At 40.6% G+C, this 18,594-nt stretch overlaps 2 protein-coding genes across 2 annotated transcripts in view; one reads left to right on the top strand and one right to left on the bottom strand.

The window, feature by feature from the left end:
- Positions 1 to 2,693: 2,693 nt before the first annotated feature.
- Positions 2,694 to 17,117, bottom strand: LOC118168869 (inactive pancreatic lipase-related protein 1-like). The gene is made up of 12 exons (XM_035329556.1): positions 17,069 to 17,117; positions 16,161 to 16,315; positions 15,475 to 15,600; positions 13,138 to 13,272; positions 11,929 to 12,037; positions 10,130 to 10,249; positions 9,768 to 9,887; positions 8,278 to 8,396; positions 7,010 to 7,142; positions 5,787 to 5,898; positions 4,804 to 4,971; positions 2,694 to 2,757 (listed from the first exon to the last, which is right to left on the bottom strand). Exons 1-12 carry the CDS (start codon positions 17,115 to 17,117, stop codon positions 2,694 to 2,696), a joined length of 1,410 nt encoding a protein of 469 aa, XP_035185447.1.
- Positions 9,888 to 18,594, top strand: part of GFRA1 (GDNF family receptor alpha 1) — a 258,614-nt gene continuing 249,907 nt past the window's right edge. The window contains exon 1 of the mRNA XM_035329554.1: positions 9,888 to 9,907. The gene's annotated coding sequence lies outside the window, so the exon portion shown is untranslated. The remainder of the gene's footprint in view (positions 9,908 to 18,594) is intronic.

Genomic DNA, 18,594 nt, shown 5'->3' with positions numbered 1-18,594 from the left:
TTTTCTTATGCTGATAACAAAAGATACATTTTAAGATCTGTGCTGTGCTACTCTTCCTTTAATAAATAAAGTGAGCTTTTCAAAAGCTGCAAAATGATGCAGATAAAAATCAAAACATTTCTACATTTAAAGATTCAATCAAAGACTTGCCATGAATGGTGTGATATTAAAGTTTAAAAAAATAATCAATTTAGCATGTATTTTTGAACATGATTTGTCACAAATAGCATTCCCAATAGATAAGAATGATTATATGGTAAAGAGCGTAATTTATATATCTCAAGCACTATGCTTTTGTCAGCGACATCGTTAAGGAATTTGACACGTTTGCAGGAGAACAATATATGTCAACTGAAATATATACCAATTAGCCATAAATGGGACACTGAAATGAATGATGCATGTGCATGCTATACTTACAAGTAATAACATGTGGTTTAAAGTCGCTTGCGTTTTCAAACAAGAATTCTTTTTATGTTGTCATTTAAAAAATCTAATATTTGAAAAGGTCAGGAATAAATAGCACCATTAGCATTAAAAGCTAGCTAAAGGGAAAGTAATTTGTTGTTCATTTAACATTGCATTTTATGTAATAGCTTTGTAAAGTGTTCGGGAGGGGGGAGAGATTTTACTCTGCTAAAACAAGATGACGGCAGCTCCAGTTCATTATTAAAAGGAGATTTTTTATTATGCTATTGTCAACTTTAACGTCTTGATTCTGTTAGGTGTTTGTTAAAATTACATGGGCCGCTGAAGTGGCTATGGCAAAGGATAATGCAGAGAATATCATGACTGTCAAAACAATTGTGTAGGCAAGAATCTGCTTATACTACGATAAAGGAACAAAAGACAAAGGAGAAACTCTTTTGCAGTGTTAGGAAGTTAATAACCCTGTTGAGGATTCCTCGGCAGGAGGTACTGAGATCAGGAAGCCAAATTCTAGAAGAGACAAATAGCCATGGCCAAAGGAAGCAGGGTAGATGGAAATCTGGCATCGGGTGCCGGTTCTGGTGTCAGTGGCTGTGTGCTCTGGGCAAACCCCATAACAGTTCACCTCCCTGGAGAGGGGATGTGTGCTCCTTCCTCCTTGGCCTGTGTGAGTGATGTGTGAAAGTGTGCAGAGCCCTGTGGCTGGATCCCACCTCCTGCAAAGTTAGTCATGAAGATGCGCATTGAGACCTGAGAAAGGCTTTGTAGGAGCAACTGAAAACTGGACTTACCAAAGCCCTGACACAAGGCAAACTATTCGTATCTTTGAACTGATAACGCCTTACACCCTTATTCTGTGAGGCCAACCACAGATGGGAAAAACTGGAGGCAAAATAAGTGTTAGCCTCTACCCCTTATGGAATGCATAGGCTGGGAAGAAAACATACAAAGCAAACTTCTCAGCTGTGCACTTAGTGCTGCCATGGGGAGTTGCAGGGGTGGGAAGCAATGTAATGAGTAGAAAGCACAAGTAGCATCATCCGGGTGAAAAACATCTGCTTCTCTCTTGAAAGAGACTTTGGACAAGAAATTGTCTTGGCGTTGTAATATACCGCACACCCATGATAGCATTGCAAGGGATGTCTCCTTTACTAATTCATACCTTTATTCCCTACTATTCTTTCTAGATCAAGGTTTCAGAGACTTATGAAACAATGATTCTCCAGGTCAAAATTTGGTTTGTACTGTGCTCCTGGGGCAGCACAATTGGGTATTGCCTTTTAAGCTGGGTATGTAGCACAAGTGTAATTTACAATGTTTTTAAGCAGAAAAGCAAGCCTGCATGTCTCCAACTAAAACTGAAGTTGATGGGAGATATTCTTTTCAGTTGGGTAAAAACAAGGAATGGTTTGTTTCTCACACAAGGAACTGGTTCCAGCTCTGAGAATGCCAATAAGTTGCCAGTCTTCAGTGCTGACTCTTCTTACTCTCCTCTTTACAGCCTCCCCTTTTTCAACCTCCACCACTGACAGTGGAATTCAAAGCCTTGCAAGGGGGCTGATGTTCTTTCAGGACTAGACCTGGGGAGGAAAGATCATGCAGAAAGGCAGAAGGAGCAGAGGGCCCCAGTCTGAGGAACATCAGGAGAAACCCCTTAAGAGAAAGTGTCCCAAGGAGTTGTATATCTCCAGGCCCCAGCAGTTCTGTGTTTTCTTCCACTAAGGATGGGGTTCCTCAGAGAGCAGAGGAGAAACAGTCTGTTTCTCCAGCAGCAGGGTGAGGGAGCTGAGATAGGATTGCTTAGGGACAGAAATCAATCTGTGAGCTGACTACACTTTAGCTGATAGTGTTTATCAAAAAGACAAGAAAGAAGTGCCTCCCTCATTGCATTGCCCATTTTGTAACTTGACTACTTATCATCTGGCAGTTTTGCTCAAGGCTGTGGATCAGCAGATGGAATTTCAGAATAATTTGATGATTGTTCTGTTCATAAGCATTTTAGTGAAATTTCAGTAACATTTGAAATTTGATATGTAAATTTCTCAAATTAATTCTGTCTGGATCCTGTGGTTTAAAGCTTATTTTTATTTATTTTTAGCACGCTAAAGCAAGGAAGGTTTCTTCTTGCATGTCTTCATCTAAAAGGTGCAATTCATTACTCAGTATCTAAAGCTTCCATTATAACTGCAGTGACTGAAGACTCCAGTCTTTCATGCATGACTAGCTTTTATTGAGAGCAAGGCTTTGGGCATCCATAGGCGTTGTTAGCAAGCAGTAAGAGTTTGCAGAACTTCTTCCCTCACGGTCTCAGAACCACAGAAACGGAATCTGAAGGAAACAAAAATACATGAATGTCTTGAGCTGTCAAGATTTACTGAGATGATACAAGTGGACTTGTTTTAATATGTCAACCTGATTTGTCGTTTGACACACTGTGTTGAGTTTACGTGGCAAGGTTTTGGTAGCAGGGGTGGGGGGCTGCAGAGTTGGCCTCTGTGAGAAGAATCCAGAAGCTTCCCCATGTTAGGTAAGGACCAGTTTCAGCCAGCTCCAAAGGGACCCGCCACTGGCCAGAGCCAAGCCAGTGAGTGACACTGGTTGGGTCACTGGGAGAGCAGATTGAAGAAAGGGAGAACAACTGCTGTGCAACAGCAGTTGGGAGAGTGAGAAGCAGCCCTGCAGCCCCCAGGTCAGTGCAGCAGGAGGGCAGGAGGTGCTCCAGGCAGGCAGCAGCAGTTCCCCTGCGGCCTGTGGAGAGGCCCCTGGTGCAGCAGGCTGTCCCCCTGCAGCCCATGGGTCCCACACGGAGCAGATCTCCACGCTGCAGCCCGTGGAGGAGCCCCCGCTGGAGCAGGTGGATGTGGCCTGGAGGAGGCTGCGGCCCATGGAGAGCCCCCGCAGGAGCAGGCCCTGGGCCGGAGCTGCAGCCCGGGGAGAGGAGCCCACACAGGAGCAGGGGGTCTGGGGGGACCCGTGCTGGAGCAGTTCTTGAAGAGCTGCTGCCTGTAGGAAACCCATGCAAGATCTGTTCGGGAATCCTGTGGGAGGGACCCCACGTGGAGCAGGGGCAGAGAGGGACCATGAAGGAGTGGCAGAGATGAAGAGTCAGGGACTGACCGCAGCCCCATTCCCTGTTCCTCTGCGCCGCTCAGGGGGGAGAAGTGCTCTACCTTGTTAGTAATAGGTAATAAATTATATTAATCCACTCCTTATCTCAACCCTTGAGCCCTTTCCATTGTATTTTCTCCCCCTTTCCCTTTGAGGAGGGGTAGTCAGAGGGTGGCTGTGGTGGCATTCAGCTGCCCAGCTGGGTAAAACCACCACACACACCCAGACTACCTGAAAAGCAATTTTTTTTTTTTCCAGTTTGTCTGCTACCATTTTGTGTGCTACCATTTTTTTTTCCAGATTGTGTGTACTAGATAGATGTTTGCAACTCCATGTGCAAGGATATGAGTCCGTAGAGGAGCATGTGCACGTTGAATGAGCTTTGTCAGCGTGTGGTTGGATGAACAGGAACTACGACTGGACTACCTCTGCTGAGAGGTAATGCTTTGGGGCTGTAATAATTTTCCTTTGCTTGAAACTGTTTCCATCTGCAATGTTGTTTTTTTGATTACATTTTAGCCAGGAATTTGTATATGGGCCTAAAACATATACAGTACCCCCCTTCTAGACATCCAGTCATAGGCTGGATCAAATAACATAAATGCTCAAGCAAATGAGGAGGTTTGTTCTAAAACATCCAATCAGATGGTTAAAATTGTATCAAAAAACATACTTCTTTAATCTGAGCATCCACACTGTACTCCACAAAGTCTACAGAAATCAGTTTTAGCCTATATCAATAGACTTTATATTTAGCCATTTAAGTACAGTTTCCAAGTATTAGTCTCTGGAATGGTAGGCCTATTATTGCCACTCTGTCTTGTCAAATGTGACCTCAGGGACCATCAATATCAATGGAAATCTTCTGCTGATTCCCACTGACAGTGAATCAGGCATCCCTATGCAAGCTCAGACACAGATAACCATTTCTTGTAGACAGCAAGTAGGAACTTGGCAAGAATGATGCTGAAAATCCAAGCCAGTGCTAATCTTTCTCACCCAAAGAGTTAAGCAGGAAATTTTCCCTTCTGAAGCCTGGAAATATTTTAAAATTTTCTTTGAAGTTATTTAAGCTAGAGAGTTGAAGTAGCAGTGAATGAAATTGTGTATGAACAGTATCTTGAAAGGAAGGAGATTAAAAGTGTTCTTTAGAGTCTATTTCTTTTAATGCTTTAAAAACCTTTTCTTGTGGAAACGTTTTTGCCCCTCATACCCCCTCTTACCCTCCCAAGTAACTTTCAGGATTTTTACAATGGGTATACTTACTCTTTTCCACTTTCTCCAGATTGTACTGTGATAGTGGCAGCTCCTAGTTTAGGGAAAGTTGGATTTATCACGTTGTTGTTCCAAAGAAATTTAACCTTTGTAACTGTTCTGATATTAACTTCTGTATCAATGAAGGTTGTATAAGTGTTGTCTGGTCGGAGGGTTCCCCTGTGGGGAAAAATAATAATAATAATAATAAAAAGTTTTATGGATGCAAGGCTGGCTGGCATTTAGTATTAAATACTAGTCCCGTCAACTGATTGTCTATGGTGGCAAGTCAATGGAAAGTTAGTAGTATGTCAGTATAATGGAAAGTGAGTAGCATGTCCATCCATTTTCCAATATAATTCATCCAAATCAGTGTTTGTCAGAAGAAACAAAGGCAGATAGGCTTCATGTGGTGCAGTCATAACTCACTGTGAAGACTCAGTTAGAGGACAATCCTTATGGAGAAGGTAGAGCTGCTCTCTGTTGCTTATGTAGGCAGGGTTTATGCCATGTTTTGCACATTAAAAAACAATCTTATTTAATGTTAATTGGCTTATTTGATACAGAAGTTGGATTTGTTTGGGATGGCCAAGAGGATTATCCACCAGCTGCTCTGACTCGCTCTCTACCAGTGGTTCTCAAACTTACAGCAGTGTGACTGAGTAAAATGTGCATCTGCTCTTGCGTCACCATAGTTCATAATCTGGCTACTAATTTCATGTTGCATCAACAGAGTGAGCTTTAACTGGCAGCAGTTTGAGACTGCACCAAATTCTAATGGTTTAAATTTCTAAGATTTTAAAATTCTGCATTCTAAATTTTCCCCTCTAAAGTAAATCCAGAGTGAGTGAATTGTCTCTGCATTTACATCAAGAAGCTGTACTTGGGAGTAGAATTTGCTCTGCAAAATTGGACTAACTTAAACAGAAATATTATTAGAAATATGAATTATGCATTCTAGAAGAGGTTTCTTTTCTATTGAATATTGAACTCACTTGAGAATCTGATGCTGCCTTGTGTTGCCATCACTCCCATACAGGGCAATATTTGCATATCCTGTTACTTTTCTCTTTCCAGAGAGTGTCACGGTTACTTTGTACCTCCACACTACACAGAAGAAATACAATGAGTTAGATGGTACCCAGAGAGAAACAATTTCCAAAATATCATTTTTTTTTTTTTTTTGTCCTTTTTTGTGTAATGTGGTTGAAAGCTAAAAAAATAAAAAATAAAATTATCACTGCCTTGCACTTTTAGCTCAAGGCTACATTCCAGGCTGCCTGGACTGGACAAAGTTAATACAGTGCTGTCATGCAGGACTCTTGGTGCTCACCATTTTTCATTGGGTTATAACCGTACAACACAAACAAAACACCAGTGAGTCAGATCTATTGTTATGTCTTAATGAGATCAACAGGAGAAGTGGGTAGACATTTGTACTGCTTTCTGAAAGCAACCAACTGACAAACCTAGCTCATAACACGACAAACACATCATAGACCCGAGCATTTTGACCACAAATGTTTTTACATAAAGCTGGAAAGAAGGAAATGTGGGGAATAAATACTGATCCATACCAAGTATAAGCAGTGTAAAAGGAGTGTAAAAAAATATCCAATGTGATCATTTTTATGAGTATGAAACTTCCTTTAGCATGCAATTAGGCAAAGCACTTCTTCACCCTCCAATTCTTGCTTACAAACATGAAGGGAGAACTGTCTTATGAAAGCTGACATTTCGGATAGCTTATAACTTAGGTTGTAAAGGAAGTTATCCAATCCATCAATTGCTCAAAGGAAGATCAGCTTTGATCAGGTTGCTCATTGCCTTTGCCAAGTTGAGTTTTGACTATCTTCAGAGTTGGAGATTCCACAGCTTCTCCAGGCCTCTCTTTCTGCCTTTAACCACTGCCATGGTGACAGACACTTTCATAACATTTAGTAAGAATTTCCCTTGCTATAACTTCTGTGCTTTGCCTGTCATCCCTTCTCCATGCACCTTGCAGTGTAGCACACTGAACATCTCCGTGACTTCCAATTCTTGTACTGGAGGGCACAAAACTGGACATTAGTATTGGAGCAGAAGAGGAAAAGGCACAAGAACTGAAGAGCCATTTGCACTGCTATGAGGTCTATTCATCTGTTTAAATGAACCGTAAAATGGGGGGGAAAAGTATGTTTACAAGGAGTAGGTAGCGACTGAAGCAATCAAAACTCACGAGCAAAATCCTTGGCTTCTCCAGTGTTCAGGTAAAGTTTCACAAAACTTTTATCTTTATATCTGTCTTTGAATTTATCTGCAAAGTGACCCATATTTGGGCATCCCCCTTTTGGGCATGGGAAACAGTTTTCCTAGTGAAAATAAATATATCTGTTAATAAAATTATCCAGACAGCCAAGAAAGAAAAAAAAAAAAGATAATACTGATTATTAACTGGTCATGAATTACAGCAACAGGTTTTAAGTAACTCTTTCTGTAATTACAGAAAGATCATATAAGCTCGTCAGCGTTCTGCAAGACTGATTTTTCAGGGCTCCATGTTTTTTTCTCATGCCATCTTGCTCTCTGAAGGTGCATAAGTGACATCCTTGAGTAGTCCTGAACTGGAGCAGGGAGAAGGAGGAGAAGATTTCTTTCCCAGCAATTTGTGAGAAAGAGTGATGTCTCCTTATGCCTTCAGGTTGGGTCAAGAAAGTCTTTTGTTGAAAACAAAGCTCATTTTTGTCTTGAAAGCAGCTTTTTACCCTGGTGACAGAAGCATGTAGGTGCCTTCTCCCAGAGTGATCTGAGAAGCCGGTATCACCTGCTCAGAATGTATAAAGGTCAATTTTATACCTTTTATACTTGCTCCTTGCTCTGTTCCCTTCTGTCTGTGCTGCCTGTGGGATATGATGAGCCTGTTGCCTCCCTGCTACAATTAGGCCGTAGATCAATATCTCCCAGTCTGAGACAGGGAAGGGTTTCCTGCCCTTGGTCCGTAAACCATTGTCCTTTGTCCCTGAGGCTATCTTAATTCACCAAAGTACTTTGGCCATGGACTGACCCCATCAGACCTTTATGTATCATTTTCCTTCTTACTGTTCCGAGAAGTAGTTCAAACTACATTTGAAAGCTCATCTGCTACAGTATGGGATTCCCCTTGCTGCAGTTTGACAAATACATTTGGTGATTGCTGGGGCAGGCTCTCCTCCTTGCCTGTTCCCATTTGACACTGCAGGGTAGGCCTGAGGAAGCATCACCAGCTCCAGTAGTACCTTAGGGCTCTCCCAGCAGCGAAGTTCCAGGGATATCACTGTTTTGCTGTTACCTTTTCCTACTTTGACCCATTCATGAGCTATAACACTGCAAGATGTCTGTCACTTCTCTTACATGTGCACCCATTTGGGTGCAAGCTAGCAAAAATAAATTGAATTTCAAATTTCAGATGTATTAATAAGAGTCACTGCTTTTGAAATGGTCCATCCTGAGGCTCTGAAAAATACTCACTGTTTGGAAAGCATCATATGAAGTACAAGAATAACCCAGAAATCCATCAGGGAAGATAATACTGTCAGAGTAATACTTGTAACTCCGCAAATGATTACAAGCCACAAAATCCCGAGTTCCTGTGAAAAAATGCTCTCAGGTTACTTCTTCTTTTTGGTAAACAAACAGGAAAAAATACTAACACAGCACATGCCATCACACCAGAATGTATTATTCTCACTCAAAAGCCTCCCCGCTACTCTTTGAGTGGTGAACATGAGGTATGAACCTTGCTTTTGCAGTGAATTGATGCTCTGAGGAATGTCATTGACTCAACAGGTGTAAAATATGAACATGAAATGCATTGTGGAGACTGATTGTGCAGCCCAGCCCACCCCTAGTCCTCCCTCCAAAATGCTTTTTCAAGTAATCTGACTGAGTTTCACAATAGAAAGGAGAGCTGCACCAAGCAGTCTTTTATAGTTGCATTACCATAACAAAAGAAAACCGAAAGCAAAGTATTCAGTTTGAACTGGGCAATGCTGATTTATTCCAGCTGAGGACTTCAAAACAAAATTATTGGTATTTGGAGAGTGTTTAAGGAAGGGAGATTCTTTAAATTAAAATAATGAATATATTATTTTCCGTTATATTTCATTTTTTCCCGTCTTTAGATTAAAAAGAAGATGATATACAGCACTGTTATTTCTTTGTGCTTTAAATCCCCATTATTGATAGTAAGTTTACTTGGGAGTGAGGGGGAGTAATACTTCCAGCTGCATTGATTAAAACCTAGATAAAAAGGCTGGTTATCACATATAAATTAATGGATTCCCAGACTATAAGGTGCTTGCAGTAGTGTAAGAAAGAGCTGAAGTCCTTAGAGGAGAAAACTTTTTTTTTTTTTTTAATGTTCTGTTATGTGCAATGTAAGTTTTTAATATTACATAGATGTTAAAAAAATAATTAGAGCTCTTATTGAAACTATGCAAAACAACACAGAAAACAATATTGAGCAGCCTCTTTCTTGCCAATCTTTTTTTTAGCTGACTAAAAAATAAACAAATTATATTGCTTCAATGCAACCCAGAGTTGTCATGAGTAGCTTTACAAAAATAAAATAAATGTATTGCTAATGTCAGAAGACTTGCAACTGAAGAGCCCCTAGCAGAAATAGATGTGAGTATCATTGCCCTACTCCACCAAAGTTAAATGTGTCATTATAGACCCTTCAAAGTTCTGGCATAGCTTGAGTAATTGTTTCTGCTATTAGCTACTTTAGAGGAGGTTTCCAGACCTCCTTTGTCCTGTTTCTTTCTTGATTAATATATGGAAATAATTACTGGAAAGTGTTTTGTTTGAGCATGCTAGCAGTTTCACTGCACTCTGTAACTGCCATTGCTGGTGGGCCTACTAAAAGCTAACACAAAACACCTGAATGAAGAAAGGCTCAGTCATTACATTTGGAGGGTGACCTTCCTCTAAATTTGTGGTGTAATCAACATACTTACCTTCCCAGATGCCATCAATATCTACAATCTGTGAAACTGGATTCTTTCCACATCCTGGCATTTGCTCTCCTCCATTTGGATAAAAATCAAGATGTCCTACTGCTGGGCTCATTCCAAAACCTGAAGTATTTAAAGCAGGGGTAAGTACGTTTTAAATTCATGTCATCGCATATCTATAGCTGTTGGCTTGAGGTTTATCTGTGGTGTTTGAGGATATGAGGTCTCAGTGACCAGAACTGTGGCTTTTTTTTTCTGTGTCTAAGCACCACCCAGCATACTTGAGTCTTGATGAATAATTAGGACATTCAACTGCCATACAGCACAAATAATTAAGTACCACTACAGTAAAGCTGAACACTCACCTAAGTAAGGGATCGTGGGAGCTGAATCCGTGTGGATAACGTCAACAAATTCTGCATCAGATTTATCCAGTCTGACTTCAATTGGAGTGTCCTGAAAATAAGGTTGAGCAGGATCCAGTCCTGAAAGAAAAAGGTTAGTGTCATGTACAGACGAAGACATCTAAATGTGTCATTTTATATAACAGTATGGTTGTTTATAGTTAATGCCTCATGTATCGCCATCTGTGCCTCCTTATATCTAAGTAGCATATGCGTTAATAAAACGATGGTATGTGCACTCTCTTACCAAATGGCTTAGTGTTGAATCCTAGGTAGGAGAGAAGGTTACTTGTGAGAAACTTATTGAATTTTGGTGATTTGTTTCAATTATGGATCCCAGCACATGGAGGCTGGTTATTATTTTGAGGGAAGTTAGTGTTGCTCAAATCAAGGTTGCTGTGTCCACATCCCATGTTGCTCATCTGTGTGCTTTCTCAAGTACCTCATCTGAGCATACTGGGACAGGAATTGATACTGAAAGCTCTACTGCCACGTGCTCAGAATTGTTGAAATCAACATGCCTCCTTCTGGCTCCAGTCAGATTTTTGAAAAGGCATCCAGTTTTGAAGTTATGATCTTTGCTTTTGATTCTAGCAGAAAATACTACTCAATTTGCATCTCAAGTTGCTGCCGCAATTCTGGGAGCCTGTGTACTCCTGTAGATTACAAAATATTATGATCTTATACTTGCATCTCTTGTTTCCCTTGGGTAGCAGCTTTTGATTTTGCTTTTAGACTGAATTTTGTAGACTATTAGTCCAAGATTCACCAAGCCTGAAATCCCTAAGAGAACGTAACAACAGAAAAGGGCTGGCTTAATAACTCGTTAATATAATCCTTTGGAAAAGGTAAATCTATATGTGACACTTGGCAAGGCAAAGTGTCATATACAAACCTAGGGCTGTGACTCACCAGAGATTTAATGTATGTTTTCTAGAGAGGAGGGAAGAGTTGTCAAGTTAGTTGGAAAATGCAGTGAGTGAGATGTACTTTCAGTGACAAGAAACAGGAAGGCTCTGTGGAACGTGAGTGTACAGGTATTAGTGATGCTGAGCTTTCTTTAGATGGAGAGAAAGCCTCTACCACAAGAGGAAGCAGGTGGAGGAATTGGTAGAAACTGTGCTGCTACATACTGAAGAAAGACTAAACCAGAGGGCTGCTGGAAGGTGAATTATATATAGCAACATCTACTGTCACCCAAACCACAGCATTCAGGGCATCCCTAGACAGACAAAGCTGATACGAGTTTAAATTTCCAGAGTGGCATTTTCTGGGTTCTGGTTCTGGGTGTACATTCATCACTGTGAGCTTGTTTCTAGCAGTGACAGCAGAACACTGTTGTGTTACAGCATTGCTCCAGTGCTGCTGCAGGTTGGAGCTGGACTGGAGCGAGCTGTGGGCACGCTGCAGTGACACTGCTGGGCTGAGGCACCAGAAAGCAAGCTCTGCAGAGATGCATTGATGTGCATCAGGAAGTCAACTCATGCCGTTGCAGGGGGCATTCTGGCTCTGTTAGCTGCAGGGAGCCTTCCTGTGTAAACATTCGCACACAAGATAATCATCATGCTGACTGCCCCCCAGGCGTGCCAGGGTGCAGCTCCAGCCTGTACCGTGAGACAAGATAAATTATATAATGCCCAAATTACTCTGGACTCAACTATGTCCCCCAGCCAGATATAATTGAAGGAAAAAATGAACAGCAGTATTCTGTTAAGCAGTGGTATCTCTAGTATGAGCTGTGACTTAGATCCCTGCCTTACCAGTTATTCTTCCAACACCTGGCCTTCTCCTGCCAGCCTCCCCTGCCACGTGTGCTCCCAGGCTGTGGCCAATTATATGAACTTGGGCTGGAGAGTATCCATATTGCTCCTGAGAAAACACCAATTAAAAACAATACCTTACTACTTCAATTTTCTATCAACAACAGGAGAAAGTAAAGAGGGGTTGAAAACCAACTCTTAATTTGACTACAGATTCAGGGCCTAATCTGCAAGGGTATTCAGCATACCCTATAGGCTTTCAGCATTTTTTTGCAGTTTAGTTTTTGCAAAACTGCATTTTCAGCAGTTTAGGTGCTTATATCCAAGATATATATATTTTTAAAAGCTCCTTATTCAGCTGCTGCACTCATTTGGATGCTCTTACAACTCTAGGCAGCTCTGTCACTGAGTCTTGAGGGACTCAACACCCTTTTTACATCCTAGATCACTGAAGACTCACAGAAAGCTTATCTGGCTTGCAGGGTTGGTTATATCTGGCAGGTCAGGCACCATGTGTAGCTGGAAGACGATGCAAGAGGAGAGATGCCTTCAGCCTTTTAGGTGGCTGGAACGCAGATGAGGAGAGTGAGCACTGGCTTTGAGCCCTGCAAGTCCCAGCATACTGCTCTGTCAAGTAATCCAGAGTTCTCTTAAGGGAATGCATGTTGAAAGCACTTAGATGAAAAGAAGGCTTCAAACCAAGCATCGCTTCACACATAAAGTTGATTAAGAAAAGGGGCATGTGGCACCTCCTGGAGATGTAGGCACTGCGTGATGGCTTTCCCTGGAGGCAGCTGGGTAGGTCCCAGGCATTTCTGGTCACCTGAGAGCAGTTGCTCTTCAGTCACTGTTTTTCAGTCATGCTTAAGAGCTATTTTATTCATTTTCATCCCCGTGAAAAGGCAGTTTACTGTGTCCATTATTTCTGCATATTTAAACTATGCAGCTCTTTACATCTGTGAATGCCTATGGGACAACTATTCAGCTGTAGCATGTCTTGAAGATTTTCATGCCTGTAAGTTCACTAAGCTTGCTGTTATCACATAGTTCTGTCTAAAAAATAAATGTTTCCAGCAGAATTTCTAAAATAATCACTGAGCAGAAGAAAATGCTTTTGCTGATGACATTCACATTCATGAAAGTTACTGAATCAGTTTCTTTTTCCAAATCAGCATTATAACTATAGTCATGTAAACATGAAATTCTTACCATAAGCACGTTTATAAAATAAGCTATTTCAGCTCCTACAACACGGACGTTGTTTGATGCCTGGGTGTACTGGCATTTTGAGCCTTTGCTCCAGTCTACGCAGATGCAGTTCACATCTTCCACTGTAAGCATCCTCTGTTTTGTAAAAACAAAAGCAAAAACCACACAGTTCAACGGTATATACAACCTGTAATGGATTCACAATGCTTTTTACAGCCAAACTAATAAATGCTGCATGAATTTGTTTGAGAACATCCCAAGAACCAAAACCTTAGTGTATATCTGTGTCCAGACATGGCCACAGATATATTGTGTGAGCATGCACGTGCCCAAAATGGGGTGGTCTGCTGCAGTAATGGCCACTCCATCATTTTAAATACCCACAGCAGTATTTTGTGCAGAGGGCAAAACAGTACGTGTCTTGACACTTAATTTCAATCAGACTTTGGATGTAACACTAAAGTGCTCTACATGTGTACTGGTGCACTTAATTCATTTAAAAGTACTTCTTTAATTTGAATTCAGCTAGAATTTTGCATTACTAAAATCGGTGTTTTCCTGATACAGATTCATAAAAAAGTGTGCATTCTAGGTTGCAGCTGTCACTGAATTTTCATTTGGGATTCATTTTAGAAGGTGCATATATGGGCAGATGCTTCATTGTCTGTCACAGAAACTGAAGCATTGCTTTTCTGCTCTGAACTGCATTGTTTAATAAAGCGTAGCTTGCTTTAGCAGATTTAGTATATTTACTCTCCTTTGCACTATGTTCAGGCATACAGAAGCATACAAATCAAGGTACAACTAGCAAAGAACAGAAAAAAGCAACAGCAGTCTGTGACTATATTGGAAATGGTAAAACATAAATGTGCAGATAAGTAATAGCCCTATTGAGAAGGAGGATAAATAACAGATACGCATACTAGGGCTGATATATTTATTATTCACAGTCCCTCTTGATCTGCTCTTTTCTAAACAAGATTCATTAAGACTGACTTCTATTATTATTATTATTTAAATCAATTGTAGTGTTGTGATAAAAGCATAGACAACCGGAGATAGGAAAGAATTTAAAAAACTATCTCATGTCTCAAAGTCCTAATGAAAATTATCCAAAAAAAATTTGATGGACTAGTTGGAGCTTTTAAAATGTGAGCTATCCTCTTGATTGTGAGGTTCTAGGAAAAACAAACAAACAAAAAAAAAACACTCCAAGAGTGGAAAATGAGAGACTGAGAGTTAGAGAGTTATAGAAGATCAAACTGCTTCTGATACTTTGAACAAATTATTAACTAATAAATCCAACAGTCATTCCCAGATGTTCACAAAGTATCAATGTAGATATGTTTAATCTAGAAAACCTGTCAAATATGATTTCTTTTGAGCTGGTAACAAAGAAAAACAGGTAACGCAGATGCAGTACGTGTGAAATACTTTGATTTTAGTGGACTTTAACTTTATTCCTCCTAGTGTTCCCTTACGTAAAGTAGGAATATATATAATTTCCACAAAATTGAAGTGGTGTGAATACCTAGCTGAAAAAACTTATCCAAATAGTGTCATATGCCATCAACTGCAATTTTGCTCTGTTCTGTATGACTAGTAGCTTTCATTAGCAGCTGCAATAGAAAGCAATGTTTAGAGGTTTTGAGAAGACCACAAGCTGGAATTGCAACTGTGTTAGCCCTGTGTTAACGGGGTTAAGAAATAACTTTCGAAAGTGGAGAATCAGTGCAAAAATCAATCAAAGAGTGCTTTGTACTTCATTCGGTGTTCATAGCAAGCCCTAGATTGAGGGCTCGGTTCACAATGATTCCCTTGAGGTCCCTTCTGGCTGCACACTTCTACAGCCCTACTGCTTCTGTCAGTGGCCGGTCCATGTCACCAACGCCCAAGTGGCAGTCCAGGCCTCTGCGATGGACTTTCCACATCTACAAACCTTCTCTCTTGTCTAGAGAAATATGAAGCAATAGTTATGAGTCTATTCTGGAGTTGTTTCTGGAATCTCCTTCTTTCCTAAGCAACACCTTGCTCCAGGGTTTGTGTTGGTTTTAACCAAGAAAAAAGACACTTACTGAGCCAAATCCCCCTGTCACTCACTTCAGTAAAGTGAAGGATTTCATACATTTTACTTAATGTTTTTCCTCAAGGTGCAGAGCTGCAAGTCTAAGTTGCTAACTATTTGAAAAAACATGGCCTTTTTTTAACCCTTCTTATTGCTACAAGTAGTACTAAAGGAAATGATTAGAAATAGAGAAAGCAGACAATTTATAGGAATGTATTATTAAATGCAACCTAAGGACCTTCCCAGGGACAGGATTTCCCTGCAGTACATACCTTGCACATGTCTGACAGCCAGTTTTCTTCTCCGTTATCTATAAATCCATGGACAATGAATCTTGTCATCCTGCTTGTATTAAAATTTGAGTGCCCAATTGTTGCGGCTTCAACTGCAGAGATCTCCTGTGGTAGATATTACATGAATAAGGTTCTAAATGTCTTTTCACAATTTTGATAAATCTTTTTACAGAAGAGCTAAGCTTTGTTCCTCTGTATAGGTGTTAAAAAGTTTTGTAAAGTTAAAGCTCATCTGCAAGTGTTCACATGACTATGGCTTAAGGTCTGTATCTCCCCTCAGAGCAAGCTCTGACACATCTCAGAGCAGCCAAAGCTTTCTTTTAAGTATGTTTTCATCTTAAATGTGGAGATAAAAAATAATCACCCAACATTAAAAAATATATTGTTTTGCAGTACTTCTCAGTGGGCATACAGAAAATGTGAGGGTGCGCTGCTCTGTGAGGGCTGGTAGGGCTATTTTGCTGTAGAAAAAAAATAATAAAAAAAAAAATAATGATGAGAATTTTGCCCCAGAAAGCTTGCCAAGAAGCTGGAAGAGGTTCCCTCTTGAGGGGAAAAAAAAAAAGGCCATTTCTAACACTTTTCAGGAACACAGTTGAACTCTGTGTTTGTTTACTCCTTTTTTTCATGTCATCTACCAACATTTAAAGCACGATAGTTCTTACTTGAAAGTTATTAGGGTTTTCTCTTGTGTACAGGAGGAATTGGGTGTTTATCTTTTGTGGATCCCAGGGTAACTTGTGGATTGGTCTTTCCACAGTCCCAGACCATGGTATATCATCTGTGAAACATCCCAGCCTTTCATAGCAAACTTCTTTTCCTGTAACAGGTAGATCATATCATGAATTTGTGAATGAGTATGGAAGAGCAGAGTGATCATAACATATAGCCACTTTTCTTTACTGGTCTGTCTGTTGAAAATCCTACAGTTTACGTAAAGCAAAGACCAGCACTTGTCCTGTCGTAGCTCTCAAAGGCTATGGTTTATCCCAAGGAAAGAAGTCGCCCTGTTGCTCATATAAAAAGTATTCAGTGGGGTTCTCCTGGGGGCATCCTATACAATATCTTGGGTATCTTTCCTCAGCTGCATTTTGCCTAATGCAAAGACAGCTGATGAGTTTCTCCTAATACCAAACCAAGCTAATGCAAATAATCAGCAGTAACTGGAGACTGTGCTGAGCGGCTAACTACATGAGAAATCATACAAGCCAGTGACTTCTGCAGAATATAAAGCTGTGCACCCATTGGACTGCTTTGCTTTTTTCCCAACTGGCATCACTAAAAAAGTACAACAAATCATTTCTTAACAATGTAGCTTGGTAGAGAAAGGAAGGGCGATAGCTTTGCTTTGCGATAGAAGACACCAGTACTTCTTGCGTGCTCCCAGGGTGGGTTTTCCAGAGTGGAGAAAAGACAACACACATAGACACATGCTCAGTTCACCATCCTTGTATAGGAAAGTGGACCGTGTAAACCTCAATCAGTAAGCGTGGAATCACCACAGTGCAGAATAATAACTCACAAAACCCAGCATCATAGAAAGACTTTATAAACAGTAACTCCATATACTTACCTGTGGCTGTGCTGAGCAGGAGTAATGCCAATATCCCAGTTCCAAGCATCTAGAACAGAAGAAAAAGAAGCAGCTAGGATTTGCTGTCTTCATTAGCATGCCTATCTAGCTTACTGGTGCTGATTTTTTCTCACGGTGAAAAGGGCCCATGTCTGTCTTCTCTGCAACCTGTACCTGTGACTGCCACATAAGTGAGTCAGCTTTGCCTGGCTCCAGCTGAGATCGTGGTGCTGCCAAAGCTACTAAAAATCTGCTTTAAAAAAATAAAATAAAAAATATACTAACAAAATCTACTAAAAAATTCTACTGCAAGATCTACTAAAGACATAACTGAAGTTCAGAGTGATTTTTGTTCTGTTAGGGTTACTCTCCTAATAGGATGTGTACCAGCTACTTTAGAACCAGCATAAGGACACCCATATGTGCTACTATTCCCCTCCATACTGTCGTGTATTAGGAAGCCATTTACCTGACACAATAAAAGCAACCCGCCTGCCCCAGACCCGAGCTACTTACGGTGCAGCCTTGAAACTCCATGCACTGAGTGAACTTTGCATGCACTTTATAGTTTGCCTTATCTTTGGAAATGTTCCAAAAGATAGGGAAATTTGTTTATTTCAGACTATAGTTTATAGCTAAGATGTAAAATGGCTTTAATAGCTGGCTTCTCTGTGAAGTCTAAAACTGACGGACATTGATCTCTTGAATTGGTGTGCTGGAGTCCAGAATAGGGTCAGAGCTCCAGAAGTAGGGTAATTCCCAAGAAGCAACTAATTAGGAATAGCACATTAGAAATAACTATGTGGGTCTGTCTGACAGTGCATTTAAGGGCTTGTCTCAGCTGGGAAGGCACTTTTTAGTGTTCTGTAGGTGGCATTTAGGGATCTACTAGGTGGTTACTCTAAGTGATGAACTGAGAGCAAACATGCCTGAAATACATACCAATTACATGTGGAATTCCCCTAGATGTTGGGACGTGGCTGCTTTGTGTTTTGTAGCAGTATTACCGAGTTCACCAGCTCATTCTCCTAAAGACATCAGCTAAAAGGTGGAAGAGAATCCGTGCAAATGAACGAGGCTAGGCCTGGAAACCCCTTGGTCCTATTCGTCCATAGGAGAAGGGCATAAGCTGACTCAAGGAAAAAAAGAATCAAAACATGAGACCTCAGTTAACTTTTCACCTAGAAAGCTTTGTCACCTTAGCTATTTTTTTTATTATTTTGGCTATTACCACATGTCTTTGCAGAGCTGACATTCCCTAATCTCCACCTCTGGGAATGACCAAGTGGATACCAGCTGCATGCACGTGTATCACACTGCTATCATCCATGCGGGTGGGGTTTATTTCTTTAAATAATAAAGAAGCTTTATTTTTTTTTCCAAAAACATTGCTTTTGATACTAACGGAGAGCACAATGCCTCCATCCTTAGCTGAAGCAGCCATTTAGTTTGTGTGTTCCTATCAGTGAGTGATACGGGAGAATCAGCAAATGTCCTGCAGCACGCTACATTTTGCTTTCACTCCT

This window comes from Oxyura jamaicensis, chromosome 6 (genome assembly GCF_011077185.1).
Source record: "Oxyura jamaicensis isolate SHBP4307 breed ruddy duck chromosome 6, BPBGC_Ojam_1.0, whole genome shotgun sequence".
Lineage (NCBI taxonomy): Eukaryota > Metazoa > Chordata > Aves > Anseriformes > Anatidae > Oxyura > Oxyura jamaicensis.
This window is presented reverse-complemented; position numbering and strand designations above follow the sequence as displayed.